At 43.6% G+C, this 18,458-nt stretch overlaps 1 protein-coding gene across 1 annotated transcript in view; it reads left to right on the forward strand.

Annotated features, from left to right (window-relative positions):
* Nucleotides 1-10,015: 10,015 nt before the first annotated feature.
* MLLT3 (MLLT3 super elongation complex subunit) overlaps nucleotides 10,016-18,458 on the forward strand; it is a 126,391-nt gene continuing 117,948 nt past the window's right edge. The window contains exons 1-2 of the mRNA XM_062513047.1: nucleotides 10,016-10,027; nucleotides 10,509-10,689. Of these exons, the coding sequence (XP_062369031.1) occupies nucleotides 10,016-10,027; nucleotides 10,509-10,689 (193 nt within the window). The remainder of the gene's footprint in view (nucleotides 10,028-10,508; nucleotides 10,690-18,458) is intronic.

Here is an 18,458-nt window from a genome sequence, read left to right on the forward strand (position 1 = left end):
CTGCAGAGTAGAGCACATTCTTCACCTCTGGTCCCGTCCTGACTGGGCCGAGGGCTACAGCATGAGCGATCTCCTGCTTGATCTGGGCAAAGGCTTGCTGCTGCTCAGGGCCCCAGTGGAATTCGTTCTTCTTCCGGGTGACCAGGTAGAGAGGGCTGATGATCTGGCTGTACTCAGGAATGTGCATTCTCCAAAAGCCTATGGCACCTAGGAAAGCTTGTGTTTCCTTCTTGTTGGTTGGTGGAGACATCGCGGTGATCTTATTGATGACCTCAGTGGGGATTTGGCGCCGCCCGTCTTGCCACTTTACTCCCAGGAACTGGATCTCTCGGGCAGGACCTTTGACTTTGCTCCTCTTGATGGCAAAACCGGCTCCCAGCAGAATCTGGATGATCTTCTCTCCTTTCTCAAATACTTCCATTGCCGTGTTCCCCCACACAATGATGTCATCAATGTATTGCAGATGTTCTGGAGCTTCACCCTTTTCCAGTGCAGCCTGGATCAGTCCATGGCAGATGGTGGGGCTGTGTTTCCACCCCTGGGGCAGTCGGTTCCAGGTGTACTGCACGCCCCTCCAGGTGAAAGCAAACTGAGGCCTGCACTCTGCTGCCAGAGGAATGGAGAAAAATGCATTGGCAATGTCAATGGTGGCGTACCACTTTGCTGCCTTGGACTCCAGCTCGTACTGGAGTTCCAGCATGTCCGGCACGGCAGCGCTCAGCGGTGGAGTCACTTCATTCAATGCACCATAGTCCACAGTCAATCTCCATTCTCCGTCAGACTTGCGCACAGGCCAGATGGGGCTGGTGAAGGGTGAGTGGGTTTTGCTGACCACCCCTTGGCCCTCCAGCTCACGGATCATCTTGTGGATGGGGATCACGGCATCTCGATTTGTCCTGTACTGCCTGTGGTGCACTGTCGAGGTGGCAATTGGCACTTGCTGCTCCTTCACCTTCAGGAGTCCCACTACAGATGGGTTCTCTGACAGTCCAAGCAAGGTGTTCAATTGCTTAATGTTTTCCGCCTCTACAGCAGCTATTCCAAAAGCCCACCTGAGTCCCTTTGGGTCTTTGGAATAGCCATTCCTGAGGAAGTCTATGCCTAGAATACACGGTGCCTCTGGGCCAGTCACAATTGGATGCTTCTGCCACTCTTTCCCAGTCAGGCTCACCTCAGCCTCCAGCAAAGTCAATTCCTGTGATCCCCCTGTCACCCCAGCAATAGAAACAGGCTCCTCCCCCACATGTTCTGATGGTATTAGGGTGACCTGTGAACCAGTGTCAACTAATGCCCTATGTTTTTGTGGCTCTGATGTGCCAGGCCATGGGATCCACACCGTCCAAAAGACCCGGTTTTCCCGTGCCTCTCCCTGGCTAGAGGCAGGGCCCCTCTAGCACTGGTTATTATTTCCTTCCTGGGCATACATGTTGGAGGTTCCCTCAAGGGGATCTGACAAATCATCCTTCCTTTTGTAATACCCTGCATCTTGGTTATGGGAAGTTGAGGCTACCTTCACTTTAGTGGAGCTCCTTTGGTTAGTGTTTCCCTCCCTGAGTTGACGCACCCGCGCTGCCAGGGCAGAAGTGGGTTTCCGATCCCACCTCCTCATGTCTTCCCCATGGTCACGCAGAAAGAACCACAGGTCAGCTCGTGGGGTGTATCCTCTCTCCCTAGCTGGGGGACGTTGGGCTCTAACTCTGGGATCTGTGACTCGCACTGGTGCTGCATTGACCTTCCTCATCTCCTCCCTCACCCCTCTTATCTCCTCCTTGAACTCTCTGAATTCCCTTACGAATATGTGATCCACACCTGAGTCCTGGGTCAGGGGTCCCAAATTCCTTGCCTCAGTACCATCCAGCTGCACACCTGTACCCATAAGGTCCCAGACCCGCAGTAACCACGTTGTAAAAGCCTCACAGCCCCTTCGTACAACATCTTTACGCAGATTACGGAGACTCTCGTATGACAGGGACTCTGTGACGATCTCAACCTCTGGCTCCCCTGCTGGTTGTGAGGGCCCTGCTTTCTGATCATTATTATCTAGGTGCTTTGTTTTCACCTTAGACTTTCTAGTTTCCACGGGGGCAACTGCTGCTGGCTGTGAGTGCCCTTGCAGTTCAGCTGGAGCCTGGAGAGATGTAACATCTGTGGGTTCCACTGCTGCACCATCAGGTTCTCCCTCTTTAAGGCAGAGGGAGAGTTTCTCAAGAGCTGGGGAAAGGTACTCCTTCAGCATTTGGCCCATCTCCTTCACTAGAAACCCCACCCACTCTGGATGGTTCCTTTCTGAGGTGAGCTCTGGGGCAGAATCAGGCTCAGGGGCAACATCCTTAACCTCTGGGGCAGAATCCTTAGTCTCTGGGGCAGGGGCAGAGTCAGGCTCTGGGACAGAATCCTTAGTCTCTGGGGGAGAATCCTTAGTCTCTGGGGCAGGGTCAGGCTCTGGGGCAGAGTCCTTAGTCTCTGGGGCAGAGCCAGGCTCTGGGGCAGAGCCAGGCTCTGGGGCAGGATCCCTATTCCTTGGGGGACGTATCAGGGTTGTCATCCAAGTCAATCTCCCCTCATCTCGGAATGTTAAATAGAACAGGTTTACAAGGCCTATTAGCAATGTCAGCCACTGTATGATATCATTACTGCTTAGAAGAGATTTGAACCCCTCAAAAGCTGGTGGAGCAAACCCAAAAAACTGTCTAAGGGGTTGGGACAAAATTTTCCCTGGTGCAATATCCTCACAGTATGTACCATTATTAAAGTAGCCCCAAAAACATACAGTTAGAGTGTGATAGCTCCGAATCCATGTGCCCACCTTCCAGAGGAAGTTAAAAATCCATGAATTTCTCACGTTATCAGCCCACAAAAGGAACTGGATAATAGTTACAGCAGCCTGAGTTATAGGACCCATGTTCAAGTAAGGGATTGCAAATGGGAGAGATAAAGCTGTGGCCACATGGAGCCCAAACCACGGTAAGCTGGACAACATGATGCCACCTAACACAAAGCTGAGGTAACTCAAGAACTGTTATTCCTTTTTCACCCTTTTCTCTCAATGCCCTCGGGCCCCACGTTGGGCGCCAAAATCTGTCCTGGTTTGAAGGACAGGTGTTTGCCAAGGAAAGCAGAAGCTTCCCCTTGGACTGAAAGAAAATGTGATTCTTCCGATTATTATAATTTTGGAATTAAGAGAGCTCTCAGGCAAAGATATGGGGGTAGGAATAACAGTTCTTTACTAGTATATCTAACAAGACAAACAAGAACAACAACAGCTATGAAATTACCCACAAACAGAACAGTAACTCAGTCCCAGTGTTTTTTGGCTGCAGGCACCTTTTCCCTGAGCTGCAGTTCCCGGTGCTGGGGGTGGGCGGGTCCCGCAGAGCCGCAGGAGGGCTGGGGGTGGTGGCAGCGCTGTCCCAGGGGGAGAGAGAGATGGAGAGAGCTCTCCGCTCACGGTGTGGGTCCCGGTGATCAGTAGAGTGCTGGATGGTGGTAGTTCACAGCGAGAAGACAGCCGGGCAGGGTCCGATGGTGGTTTCCCGACGCAGGGATGGGGCACAGGCGGCGATCGTCCTTCTCGTCCGAACTCCGCAGGGGAAATGGGCCGAGGCCCAGCCTTCCGCTTCCTCTTCTGGCTGTTTGAATCTCGCTGGGCTTGCTTCTTCCCTCCCGTCCCCTCCCCCTTGTCACCAGGGCCCAGTCAACAGGTATCTTAGCATGACAATGGGGAAAATTCCACAGAGGGAAAAAAAAGAAAGAACTAACCCTCAACATTATGAAATTCATTGTTCATTGAGTGGTGTCTACCATTAGGAGAAGTCTAAATGAACTACACCTGGTTACTACTAAAATCTATTTAATTCAGTGGACCACACATAGCTTTTATGGAAAGGCATCTCAACCCTGTATGGCAAGTCAGAATATACAAACTGCAGATTCACTGCTTCCCTTCCATCAACTGGCAAAACATGTTAACCCATCTTAATTCTGTTTTGTTCCCTTCTATGACTTCATAAAAAAACTACTTCTACCTTTATCACTATGCTGTGATTACTGGCTGACTCTCATATGTTGAGCAATCGTGCTTTACAACTTTGTTATATGTGAAAGTTGCTATTTCTTATTCATATGATTTCTGTTTAGATTTCTGAAATGTGCGTATCAAGCTCCTAAAGCCAGACTTCTAAAAATATGTATGTAATACATTCCTTAAACTTCGCATATCTATAAAATAATTTCTTACTGATTGTTAAACTAGCTGTGTATTTCAGTTTCTCTGTTCTCCAATACTACTTTTGCTCACATGCTTTTTTCTATTTCTTAACTTTTTCGATTTTTATTTTCAGGGCCAAATTTTCTTCTCACTGTGTTTAACTGCTTTCAACCTTCATGCCTTTTCTGTTTTTTCCTGGTTAAATAATTTAGTTAGTCTCTTTATTTCAATTTTCCATCTATAAAGTTGGAAAAAATTACATTCTGGATCAGTGAAGACATAATCATGAATTCATTAAATATGAGGACAGTTAAGACCTAGTGGCTATATGAGTACTTATCACTGATTTAAAAATCTGTTTTTCACCAGGAGTTTTTCACCAAGGTAATGTTAAGCCATTTAAGATTCTCACTTATTCTCTAGTTATACTGGAAATAAAGAAAATTTGGCTGGTTTATGGCTCTCACAATGAAAGCGTGAGGATAGTGTAGTCTTGTACCTTTCTAATACTCTTGTAATGAAGCTAGAGAATAATATAAGTATTCTATGACCAAGATGTGGTAGTCATCTTATGCATAAATTCCCAAATTGGATAATGGTCAATGTCCATAATTAATAATGGTGTATTGGGTTTGCATTACCAGGTTTTTGGTAGTGGGGGCTACAGGGATTACTCTTGTGAGAAGCTCCTGGAAGCTTCCTCCATGTTTGGCAGAGCCAAAGCCAGTCAGCTCCAAGATGGACATGCCACTGACCAAGATGGGGCCAATTAGAAATGGGAGTAACATCTCTGCGATAACAGATTTAAGTAGGAAAATAGAAGTTGTTGTGCAGATATAATCACAACCAGAGAAGAACCAAGTAAGAACATGTGAGAGGAACAACTCTGCAGACTCCAAGGTCAGTGCAGAAGGAGGGACAGGAGATGCCCCTGTAGCCTGTGGTGCAGACCATGGTGAAGCAGCTGCAGCCCATGGAGGATCACAGGGATGCAGAGATCCACCTGAAGCCTGTGGAGGAGACCCACAGCTGAGCAGGTGGATGCCTGGCAGAGGCTGTAACCCCTGGGAGGCCTGTGCTGGAGCAGGCTCCTGGCAGGGACCTGCAGACCTGGAGAGAAAGGAGCCCACACCAGAGCAGATTTCCTGGTAGGACTTGTGATCCCATGGGGGCCCGTGCTGGAGCAGCCTGTCCTTGAAGGACTGCACCCTGTGGAAGAGTGACCCACATTGCAGCAGTTGGTGCAGGACTGCTGCCCATGATGGACTCACATTGGAGAAGTTCATGGAGAACTGTCTCCCATGGGAGGGACCCCATGGAGCAGGGGAAGGACTCCCCTTCCTGAGCAGTGAGAGAAACAACATGTGATGAACAGACCATAACCCCCATTCCCTGTCTCCATGTGCTGCCAGGGGGAAGGAGATAGAGCTGCGAAGGAGGGAGGAGTGGATAAGTTGTGTTTTAGGGTCTTATTTTGCTTCTAATTATCCTGCTCTGGTTTTGTTAGTAATAAATTGAGTTAATATCTCTAATTCAAGTCTGTTTTGCCCATGATGGTATTTCATGAGTAGTCTCTATCCCTGTCTCAATCCATGTTGTATTTTGTTGTATTTTCTTTTTTGTATTTTCTTTTTTTCTTTTATTTTTCTTTTTTTAATTTTCTTTTTGTTGTTGTTGTATTTTCTTTTTTGTATTTTCTGTCCCCATCCATTCACAGGGGAGAATGAGAGAGAGACTTTGGTGGGTGTCTGGCAGGCAGACAGGGTTAATCCATGACAGTGCTTTTGGTGCCATGACTTGCATTTGAATCGAGGTTGCTGTCACCACAAGAACCAGATGCAAAGTGAAGATGGTCACATAATTGCTTTATACTTGACTGATTGCTAATTTCAGCAATCAGGGTTGATTTCCTGTGAGGCCAGAAACTGAGAACACTGTTTTCAGTGAAGTTATTCCCTGATATCTCCCTTGCATGTGTGATCAGACTGTCCTAGCTATGGCTGGGGAAATCCAAAACAAGTTCTCTGAACTTGGTCATTACACAGCTGTAAACAGAGTACAGAGTTTGACTTCATTTCTTTGACTAACAGGAGAAGTAGCCACCATTCTGAGGAAATAAACCCCTAAATACTTCCTTGTAGGTCTTTCAACAAGACTTTTACACTCTTGATGAATTTCCTTATGTGTCCCTAGAGGCCACTAAAAAATTATTTTAAACGTTTTATACTGTAATATTGTGCAATGCCAAAACTCCTTTTTGCATTTATCGTCTGTTGTTATTGCTACACCCCTCTGAGGTGGCCAGTAGTGGGTTACAAACTGTTTTATATTGTATTCTAAATCATGCAGCCTTTGGTCTTGCAGATCATTTCTATTGGTTTATATATTTCCATCTAAAGGGCTAATTTTCCTTTTGATTTGCAATTAGAAATTGGAAAGCCAATAGAACCTCAAAACCAGCACACATTTGGGTTCAGGCTGCTTGGCATTTGTTCATCCTATGTAGCTAACCAAAGAAAGCCAATCCAGACATAGTATTCTGCCATTAAGTCCTGGCAGCCAGAATGGCATTAGAAAGAAACTTAGACATATTCCTTGTTGTATATGTAAGATCAGCTGTAGGCTTATTTTAACTTTTGGCTCTGGTTCAGGCCATTGTAATCAATATCTGTCTTGGATCAAGATTTGCTATGATTTTTTTTATGCTATGTTTTTTTTTATATTGTCTGCATAATAAAAGATCTCAAATATAGAGAAATTCAGACTGAGGATACATTTAAAAGGAACTGTGGTTTCATTTATACCCAGCAATATTAGCTTTTTCAGTTCATTGCTTTTTTGTAATATTTGAAAACAAGGCCTATTTAAGAGTCAATCAGACTTGGGTCACAAAATCTAAACTTCAAATAGAAATTTAAAACAGCTGTGCTTGAAATATTGAAGACAATTCAATGTATCCAAATGAGCTGTGAAACAGCTTTTTTTGCATTGTAAGACATATCTGCCTTATGTAAGAAAACAATACAGAAAGGCAGCAATTCCTTTCAGTTGTGTGTGGAATCACCAACTATAGCTATGAAATACAGCTCCTGTTAGGTCAGATGTAATGCTGCACTAATACATCTACACTCTATACACCATTAGCTGTATACTGAGCAGAAGTGTTGACTCGTGTTCCATGGAAGTTGGGGATCTGGGATCTATGCAACATGTGTTACAGCTTGATGCAGGTATGACTGAAGACATCTGAACACAGGGACTGGTGCCTTCCAGGAAGCCTACAGTTGTATCCATTATTTCAGCACACGTAAAGTGCGAGCATTTTTAGCATTGCAGGAGTTGATTACGTGAACATTTGGTTGTTTAACACCTCAAAGAACATAAATGTCTCATTTTCCAGCGGCCGAGTAATTATTCCTTGGTAAACCTTGTTTAAGCAGTACGGGATAGCACTTGTAGAAAATTGCCTTCACCTTTATAACTCTGTAGTTCTTTAAGCCAGTGTCTTTGCACATTCATATGCACATAATTACATCCATCTGCTATAATGAGATCAAAGAATGTTTGTTTTAACTGTTAATCCAAAATGAAGTCAATAGTTGCACCAGCTTGTCACTTAACCACTCGAGATCATTCTTTGATTCTACTCCCATCAGCCAAAGATTATATTTGGAATTAATTACATTTTTAGATTTTTTAAAATCACAGCTGTAATTGCATCTCAACCCATTCAGCTTGAATACAAATGCTGCATTTGTGTTTTTTTTCCCTGTTGTTTAAAAATCAACATTGCCTTATAACTGACAAATAGTAAATAACATCCTTTTATTTTCCAAATTTCATCCTGAATCAGCAGATGTTTCTGAGTAACGATTACTCAACTGAGTGGTCTTAGTCAAGTAGCTAAAAAAGCACTTAGAATGAATGAAGTTTGGTAATAGAAACATTTCCACTGTGATCGTGGTATGTGTTATAGGAAAACAGCTTGTAGTGATTTGGTCCCATTTTAAGTCAAGAGGACAAATAATTTTGTCCAAATACATAAGAAACAAGTCAGTACAGAAAGACTCCAGAGGATGATCCAGCTCCACTCCTTCCAGTAGTATCCCAAGCTAGAAAGACGATGCTGTGTTCTGATGGACCCTGACAGCTGGAAGCACACTGCATTAAGCTCGGTGGTGGTCCAGCCTCTCTGCCCTTGCTTACACGCATAGTCCTCGGTCAAGAACTAAGTTTTGAACTTGCCAGAATCAACTTTGGTGCATTTATGGGCTCAGCAAGAGTTCTTATATTTGCTGGCTTGCCTAATGCACGGTTATTAGAAGATATGTGAAATTTCATATATGCACATCAGAATTTTAAAACATGGATATTCATATACATGGATTTTCATACACATTTCCAGTCATGTTATAACTTGTGGAATTTTTACAAATTGTATTCATCCCTTTCAATTCTTGGTAGTGGTTTTATCAATTAGGGCTTATGACATCTTTGAGAAAAGGAAGATACAGCTCAGTGGTTTCAAAGGAATTATTAAGTTATGCTAAACTTTGGACAATGTGCGCTCCTTCTCGAAAAGAAAAGAGAGAAGGGAGTAATGGTGGTCTTCGGGAGAGGTCAAATGAGGACATTCGCTGGAGGGCTCGGCGCGCCATCTCTTGGAGGCGGCTGGAAGAGCCAGGACGGGTGTTAGTCTGTGCGAGGAATGCTGCTGTCGGAAAGGTCCGCTGCCCCTATCACTGCCATTGCGAAGATTGTCAAAAATATAATTATCGAACGGACTGCAGGAGTTTTCCACGAGCCAAAAGTTACTACCGGCGATTTTTGGGCAATTTTATAGCTCCTGGAAAGTAGTCATCTCACGAACGTCAGCACCGTGATTTGGACACTCACGGTAAATCACTTCATCTCCTCAGTGGCATAATCCCGTAGCAGGAATCCCCACGTTGTCTCCCATAGTAAGGAAGAGACCGGAAAATATCTGAGGTACTAACCGTGTTTTAGGAGACTCTCAGCCCGTTACAGGTAGAAATAGTAGCTGGCGCTACGAGCATGTGTTGAAGGATCCCCTTTGTTATTTCCTGCCATGTGTGCCCATAATCACCTGCCATCCCTGTGCAAGTCGGGCATTCCCTTGCTGTGCTCTTCTCTTTGTTTTTGCGAGGGAGTTCATCGGGGGCTGTTCGAAGACTTTTGTTGGCGCAGGGCGCGAGCGCTGTCTGTGTCTGGGCCAGGGCCAGGGCCAGGGCCAGGGCCAGGACCAGGGCCAGGGCCAGGGCCAGGGCCAGGGCCAGGGCCAGGGCCAGGGCCAGGGCCAGGGCCAGGCGGCCCCGGCCAGCAGCGGCCCCGGCGAGCGACCCCACCCTGGGCAGCAGCCCGGCCGCAACCTGTTACTTTAAGGGCGGTCGGGGCGGGGAGGGGGCGGGGCCTCGCGGAGGAGCTTGCTCGCCATTGGCTGTCGCGCCGGGCCGGCACCGCCCCCGGGACATAGTACTGTATCCCTCGCTCGGTGTCAGCCAGGCGCGTGGCGCGCATGCGTGGCGGGCGCTGCGCTGGCCGGCGGGGTTGGGGCGAGCGCTGGGGCTGCCGCGGGCGGGGAGCGGGAGCGCGGGGAGCCGGAGCCACGAGCCAGAGCCGGCGGCCGCCGCCGCCGCAGCCGGCCAGAGCAGAAAAACAGAGCATGCCTGCCGCCCGCTCGCCGCTTCTCTGCGCGCCCGCCATCTCCTCCACGTCCTCATGAATTAGGGCTGCGCGGTGGGGGTGGGGGACGGCAACGAGCGCCCCGGCGGAACCGGCGCCCCAGGCATGGCCGGCTCGGTGAGTGAGTAGCGCGGGTCTCCACCGGCCGGCGCCGCTGGGAAGGGGCTGGCGTGACCGGGAATTTCTCCTCGCGTGCGGCTTTCCTTGCCTCCCGCTGCTGGCGGCGGCGGCGCGGCGCGCGCACGCAGTTGGAGGGAGCCGTGGTCCTGCCGCCGCAGCGCGGGCAGCGGGCGCGGAGGCGCCCGGGGCAGGACGGAGCGTCCCTGACAGCGGGCCCGGCGTCGCCTCCCCGCGCTCTCCCGGTGACACCGAGAGCTGTCCTACGCCCTCGCCCGTGGGGCCGTTTTTCGGTTGTTGCAGCGGTGCCTCGCTGGTTTGGCCAGCTCTCCCCCCACCAAATCCTTTCTGCCGTGTTTATGGCACGGTTGTGTCCGTGTGTCCCCGGACTGCCCGCGATGGGTCCGGCTCCCCGCCGGCCGCCAGTCCCGCGTGCGCTTGTTGGGGCGCTCACCGGCTGCTCCCCGCCTTTCCCCCGCAGTGTGCCGTCCAGGTGAAGCTGGAGCTGGGACACCGAGCCCAGGTCAGGAAGAAACCCACCGTGGAGGGCTTCACCCACGACTGGATGGTGTTTGTCAGAGGGCCTGAGCACAGCAACATTCAGCACTTTGTGGAGAAAGTCATCTTTCACCTGCACGAGAGCTTCCCCAGGCCGAAAAGAGGTACTGGGGTCTCCCCTGGGATGAACGCTTGGAGGCGGCCCGGAGCGGGCGCGGGCGGTGGGTCTGTGCCCGTCTCGGTGGAGAACAAAAGCGGCCGGCAGTGCGGCGGTGGGCTGCTGGGATCTCTCCCGCCGCTCGGAGGGCTGCCCGGGCTCGGGAGGAGCTCCTCTCTGCCCCTTCGCGCACTTGCTGCCGCCGGGATGCCCACTCGCTGGTCGCAGAGCTTGGTCCAGCCGTGGGTCTGGGTCCCGACTCCTTCTGGTCTCTCGGTGGTGGGTGGCATGGAGTTAGTTTCTGTCTCAGCGTAGGTTCTTACTGGCGATTTTTGCCCACGTGTTACTTTCCTCTGGCTGGTGTTTTCTCCCGATGTCCTGTATGAGTGGAGTAGGGATGCCTGTGTATGTGCTACTGTTCCGATTTTGGTACTTGTGTTTGGATTCCTTTAAGGCCCTGCCTGTTTATCTCCTGGGCTTCATCTTTCCGAGAGTACATAAAGTAGTCTCAAAAGGTGTGAATGTGTGGTGCATTTGTACCCCTGCAAATATGGCTGAGAGGCATGTAAGAATCCTTTTGTTTTCAGGTCTGTTTCCTGAGCCTTTGCTTGTCTTGATTTTTGTAGTGGGATTGGCTGAGGTAACAGTACAAATAAAAGAAGTGAGCAGGTTTGTTTACCTATACAGACACAATACTTAGGAGTTATCTTTCATTTGATCTGTAATCTTTATTGGCATCTTTCTTTGGTACTTCTCCAGTTCCTTAGAGCAGCATCATCTAAATCCTGTCTGCTTGGAGCTAAGGGGGTGATAAATTGAATGTCCACGGAGCAAAAGACAGGAAAATTTTGAGTGTTGAGATAAAAAAAACTTTGTGGTAGGGTAAAAAACATGTAGTTTGGTTTAATGTTTCTCAGCTGGAAAATACCAAGCTGTAACTTTTATGTCAATGTCTGTATTTTCTCTAGAATGCTTTCCTTCCCTTAAGCATCGGAGTGTAAGAATTTCAGTATTTCAGCTCTACAGTTTATCCTCTGAAGTACAGGCTGTTAATTCCCTTTTATTTTCGCACAATCAGTATATCTTTTGGATCTATTTAAATCTGTGCAGTACTACACAAACAATTTTCAGTGAATTGTATGAAATACTGCCGTATTACTGTTGAATTAAATTGCCCACCTTGTCCTACCAAGTCTTCCTCTTGCTTTATTCTATTTCTTGTACAAAAAACATGACTTTAAGTCAATATAAATAGTTTGGCAGAAAAACTCCTGAGGTTTAAGTAGCCTAAATAGCTGAGATAGTATTATTCCTATTCAGTGAATTAGATGACATATTGTATGAAATGAGTAGTAGAAAGTGTGCTTAATACTTAAAGCCTGGTCTGCATAGGTGTTGTTGGTGGTCTTCTCTGCTTTTATTATCTCTGCTATATTTATTTACTTGCTGTTTGGCCTCTGGGAACATGATTCTGCTGCCCAAATGTGGTTGCTAGGTGTGATGTGGGGCTTGCTAATAAAAATATAGTTCAGGACTTTTGCAAGTGAGGGATACATCATTTGCTATTTGCTTTGTGTCTCCAGCTGCTGAATTCAGTTATACGGCCATTTAAGTAATTGTTTTAAAGTTTTTAATTTTTTTGGTGTTTTGTTTGTATGCATAATTTTCATCATGTGGCAACTGCTGGGAAGGATGCCCTCTTATATAGCCTGGAAGGGAGAGGACTTGTTGTACAGTTCTTGTACCTGCCTTCGATTGTAGGAGAGCTCTGCAGCCACTCTCAGATTATCAACAGATTACAACTTGGATGGCAGGCACTCCATTCTCTTCTGGGCTTTGCTTGGCCTCCTGAAACTATTGATGCTGAAGAAATTTCAGGTGCTTGAAATCACACTAGGGGAATGATCCATGTATGAATTACCTAGAATGTTTTCTGCTGTTGTAAACCATTTTAAAGGGTGTGCACCTTGTAAATGGGAGCAGTTATCTTTCTAATTTTGAAGCACTGTTAAAATTTTTGACATAAGTATTCTAAGGTGTTTTTTTGGTCTCTGTAAATCAATGCTACTGGTTTTGTTTGGTACCTCAAGTGTTGCATATTTAATAGGAATGATGTGCATGTTTGATGTGCTAGTCCAACTACCTGTTTTCCATCACTTTGTCTGCAGTTATATGTTTTATTCTTTTAGCACAGGATAGGTTACTACTTGGACATAACCTGGTAATTTCACAAACTTTTCTTGAGCCACGGGTTTAGCATGCTGAAATTAGGTGTGTAATATTAATCAAAAGCAAGTACTAGTATACCAGCTAGCCATAATATCATCTAGTTATCTGATAAGTGTTCTTTTTATCTCTGCATTCATGATAAGACTGGCTGTTCCAAGTTGTATGCCTGCTAGTAAAAATATTATTTCATTAGGTCTATCTGTAAAGCTTATGGATCAATCTGAAAATAATAAACTAACTAGCTAAGATAGGTATTATTAAATCATAAAGTACTTCTGTTGCTATATAACTTTTTATTAGGGGCACAGTAATTCCCGCTACTGAGGAGGCAAGGGAGATAAATTATTGCCAGGTCATTTGCTTTGCAAATTTATGAGAATGGCTGGATAAACTGTCAGTTTGCCAGCTACAACTATGGCTCTGCTTATCTGTTTATGCTAGAAATTTTTGGAAATACTAGATGTTGGCAGTGAGTTTGCAAAGGTGTGTCCAAGTGTTTGTTCTGCTAATAGTTGCTATAGAGCAAGCAGGGTCCTGTACCCCAAAGCTGCATTTGTTTTAAGGTGGCAGCACTCCTGAGTGGTGTTCAGTCGCTGGAGTGCAGAGCAGGTTGGTTTGTGTGTGTTGGCATGATGGATAGGTGATGGTAACTAACAGGGGACAAAGTGTAGATAAGTTTGAGTGACCTAATAAAATAGCATTCTTCATCTTTCATCCTGTCTCACCTTAAAATCCTGACCTTGGCCGTGGTTTTATTGCTTTCTGTTTGCCTTATGGTGACTGAGCGCCTAAGTTTATCCTTGCATAGTGGAGCATACAGGAGTGTGCAGTGATTTATCTTTTTTACTTCATCCCATTCAATGGCCTGCTCCTGCTGTCTGATGTCCATGAGTAGTTTCATGGGGGGTGGGAACAGGACTGCTAGTCACTTTAGAGAGAGTGGAGTCATGCCCAGATTCAATTTTGAGTAGTATTTGCAAGACAAAAGCTTGCTTGGATCATCATGCAGTCATAAATCCTGCTGTTTGCAAATCTTGTCTGCTGATGTAAATTGGTTGAGAGAAGATATGGATAATTTAAAAGATTCTACCTTTATTTCAAAGCATGTGCTTCTTATCATTCATCCTTAATGTGAATAAAATACTTCTGTGTGTAGAAGTGAAGCATTTTAAAGCATGTCTGTGAAACAAGGTGTGTCACCAGATTGTGGTTAGTTTTGATCCACTGCTATACTGCCTCCAAAAGAGGAGCTGTAGTTCTTGCATCATAATACGGCTCATTAATTGGATGCTAGGCAATGTAAAAATATTTTATTCTTGCCCGGCAAATGCTGATGCTCTTCAACAGTTGCCTGACTTACCTTTTCTCTTACAGTATTTCAGTTGGATAAAGAAATGTATATTTTTGTGTTTTGATGACTTATAAGCACACCTCAAAAATGGCATTGGAGCTAGTGTGTTCCAAGTGGTCAAATTTCTGTTAATCAGTGGTACATTTTGACAAACTAAATTTTTCCTATTAAAAAAGAAAGGTGGGCTGTATTTCAGTGCTAATACCTTAGTCAATGTGAAAATGTTGGTCACTGGAATGTTGTAAATATAAAAGTGGGAAATGTTGCTTTTCTCTGTGGAGCTGAGAACAGTGCTGTTTAGTGCATCTCGTAGCTCGATAAATTTTACGATGGTAGGCAAAGTGGTGGAAGTAGAGCTTCTTGGTATTCTAGTACAGGAGCGACAAACTGCAGTTGTCTCCTGGAAAGTTCACATTTCCAACATTGGTTGTTTTCATTAAGGTTGTCTGTTGGTGCAGAATTAAATTATAGTGAATCACAACAGTTTGAGGTATATTTAGTTACTGTAAAAGATGCCTTTTGCTGTTCTTGTTTAATTATTTTTCCTTTTAATGATTTTTAGCTGTAAAAAAAACCCAGCTTTATGTGCTCTGTTTAAGGTCAATGGGAGTCTTAACTCTATTAGTTTTAGTGAACTGAGTGGTATGAGGATGGGGACCTATAAGAGGATTCTTCCCAGATGATTAAAGTTTTCATTTCAGACTAGCTAGTGCAGGCAGACCATCAAGATTACTAAACAGGCATATGCTGTGTATTTTATAGAATATTTAGCTACACTTGTAAGAACTTAGATCAGTTTTATGTATGTTTTATTTGCTTTTTTCAATATTAAATTTGCCTGAGCCTAACTATCAAAGTGTGATAGGCAAATAGGAACTTCTTTTTCATTAATCTAACAGATACAGGTTTGATGCTTCATCTTTTAGGGCAGTTATTGCTTTTAATTGCAGAATGGTTGCATGAAATGACTGGTACCTAGTGAAGATTTGTTTACCAAGAAACTCTTAAGACTTGTATTTGCTGCTACTGAATTTGAAGGTGAATGGCTTCAAGATTACACATGTGGTTTTAGGTGCACTTTCTAATTCAGATGGATGCGAATTAAAAAGGCATTTCACAGACTTAAAAGGAAGTGTGAAAAGTTTCAATATAGGGAAGTTATTACGTTTTATATTTGCATGAGTGATATCAATAAATAATTGGTGGTTTTGATTTTACGATACTATGTGTGCAGGAAACCTGGTTTCTAATTTCCCCGTGTTGATATGACTCGAAAAGTAATTACATTCAAAGCCAATGTTTAGGCTTTATTTAGAAGTAAACGGTGTGAAAAAACTGGGAAATAATAGGGGCTGCATCCTCCAGTGCCTAAAACTTTTCTAATCTATTGGCACAGGTTTTTTTATGTGGTTTAGTTGTGTGATCTATGTATTCAATGTGTGCTTATTTTAATTTTCCTGTCTGAGAGAGATGCTACTCCTACTTTCATTTCTTCTCCCTATAAGCATGTTTCTGCAGGACCAATTGTCAATGTAAATGTTCTTTACATTATTTATTTGTAAATAATGTGGAAATTTGTACAGCCGTTAGTTGCTGAAATTTTTTTTTTAACTTTAGGAAACTCTAGTTCCTTCTTACTAAAGCTATAATGTTAATATTTGCTGATTGTAGAATCTCTTCTAGATTTTAGATGGCTGGAAGTATAGTTTCAGGGCTGTCCTAGAAAAGGTTTTTGGATAGCTGTGGAATAGTACTTATTTGAAGTAGAGGAAAACTGATTACTCAGTGTAAGATCAACTCTATAACTTTTTTTAGTAAGATGAGGGAGAAGATACCTCTGTTAAAACTGGAGTTGTTTTCATTTTCTTAAATAAATTTAACTAGCTATGTTGTTCAGTAATTGTTGTAACTCCAGTTACATCTGTACGGTTTTTATCCTTAGAAAGATAAATTGTATCATAAATGTTTAAACCATGTGTTATTTACGATTACATAGTTAGGCAATAAGAACTGCAGGCATAATTATGTCTTAAGATTTAGTAAGTTATAAAGTGTTGGACATAGATCTATTACTTTTTTTTGTGGTACTGTTTAAGTATGAAGACTGTTCTTGTAACAATGCTGTTCAGTATGGTTAGGATTGTTCTTTTTTGTGTGTTTTATATTGTTTTGGGGCTTTTTATAATTTTTATTCAGGATTTGGGGAGAAGTATTGAAGAGGATTAATCTGTCCTTTGTTCTGGTAGAATCTATAATAAAGACAACTTGATACATTCAGGTGGCAACCTAAATGTAAAGCTTGTTGATGATGCTTGCAATAGCTGGGGAAAACATGATTAATTTATAAATATTTAATCCAGAATTAAGTCTATCAGCTGCTGAAGTTTGACTACATGAATTTTTGTGTGATTCTTGTGATAAATACCCGCAATTTCAAACCAGCAGAAATTAATTCATAGGCAACCATCCTCTTCCCTTCCTGGCAGTGATTGGTAGACATATATGAAGATAAAAGAACAGTCAAATTCTAACACTATGTTTGCATGAAAACCAAGATTTCTCATCTTGTCATAAAACACTTAGCTTGTAATTCAAGATGTTTGCTTTTTGTGTGATTTTTTTTTTTTTCCTTTTGATGTGCCTTTTAGTATATAAAGGGCTGGAAGAACAGTCTACTGTATAAGATATTTGTATGCTTACTTAAATATCTGTGTGGGAATTTATTTTAATATTATATCTATTTATATATGTTGTCAGAGGTCTTTTCAGTATCTTTGGCTAAATTCTCTCCCTTGCTTGCTGGTTATGGTCTGTATGTATTTGGCACTGCTAATCCGGTGCCAAACTTGTGCACTGTCTCTGGCTTTTAGATGAGTACAGGTTTGTTTCTTTGAGCTCCCTGGATGAGCCCAATGGGTCTGTATGAGTTTGATTTTAGAATTTGTGCATGCTGTGGTAACAGATGTTTTGACAGCTATAACATCATCTAAAAGATAGATCAAATGTAATTTCTTTTAAATGCAATTCAGATGTACTCTGAGCTGCTGATGCGTACAAATTACCATTGTATGACTGCAGTTACTTGTCCATAATTCTATGTAAAAAACCGTATGTAATTCTATGTAAAAAAAATCATGTATATGATTATACACAATAGGATGTATGTATTTTCACAGGCCATATTGGTCATAAAGGTAGATACCAGCATAGTTTTTTTCTATTTTCAAATGGTTATGATGACAAACTGACACATAGAAAAGCAAAACAAGAGCAGAACTGAATGAGCAGTGTCAGGTGGATTGATTCTGCTGATGACTCCTATGATATATTGTGGTTTGCAGTAAGTCTAAATTTACTATTTGCAGCTGCTGTGCTAAAGCTTGTGCAGAAGAATTTTACCCAATTCAGTGGGACACTAATTGTTCTAGATAGAAGTCATGTGAATATAACATACACCTTGAAACAGGGGTTTACAGACAAGGTGTAGGCTTATAGGGAAATTGAGGACTGTGTGTCCTTAGAGGAAGACAATATTTTACCTTTTGTGTGCAAATGCTAAAGGATAAGTAATCCAGGAAGGAAAAATGTGGAGATTTGGTGCAAAAAGAACTACTTGACATTGTGGGCTAGAGGCCAGCAATCATGTTATTTTCCATCATCTGTGTGGAAAAATGGCTGGTCCAAAAATATTGGCAAAGCAACTCAAAGCAACTTTTCTTGTAATGATTTTTTCTTGAGGAATTTTGATTGATTGGTATTAAATGGATAAGTGGAATTTTAATTCCTGTTGTCCTACATCAGGCTCTATAATAAAAATATGCACATTTCATTTTGCACAATGTAAATTCCAAGTGAGTATTTTATTGAAGAACTTGGTAAAAGTAATTTACATAATGGGTGTTTGTGTCATCACAGCACTGGCACCATGTTTTACTAAGAAGGAGGAGAGGGCAGGTTGAACCTGAAATCTTGTGTGCTCTGTGAACATGGAGATGCACAGACCTGGTGTAATATTCCAGGGCAGGTGTTTTTGGCTAGGATGATGCTGGGTGATTTTTTTTTTATTATTGTAATGTGTTTTTTCTTTTGTTTTTGTTTTGTTAGTTTTCTTCTTGTCTTGCCTTCTTTCAGTTCACTGTAATTCTGGATACTCTTGGTGTCTTGAAATGACTTAGTGTAGCTACAAGGAAAAGCAA

Source organism: Cinclus cinclus, chromosome Z (genome assembly GCF_963662255.1).
Source record: "Cinclus cinclus chromosome Z, bCinCin1.1, whole genome shotgun sequence".
Classification (NCBI taxonomy): Eukaryota; Metazoa; Chordata; class Aves; order Passeriformes; family Cinclidae; genus Cinclus; species Cinclus cinclus.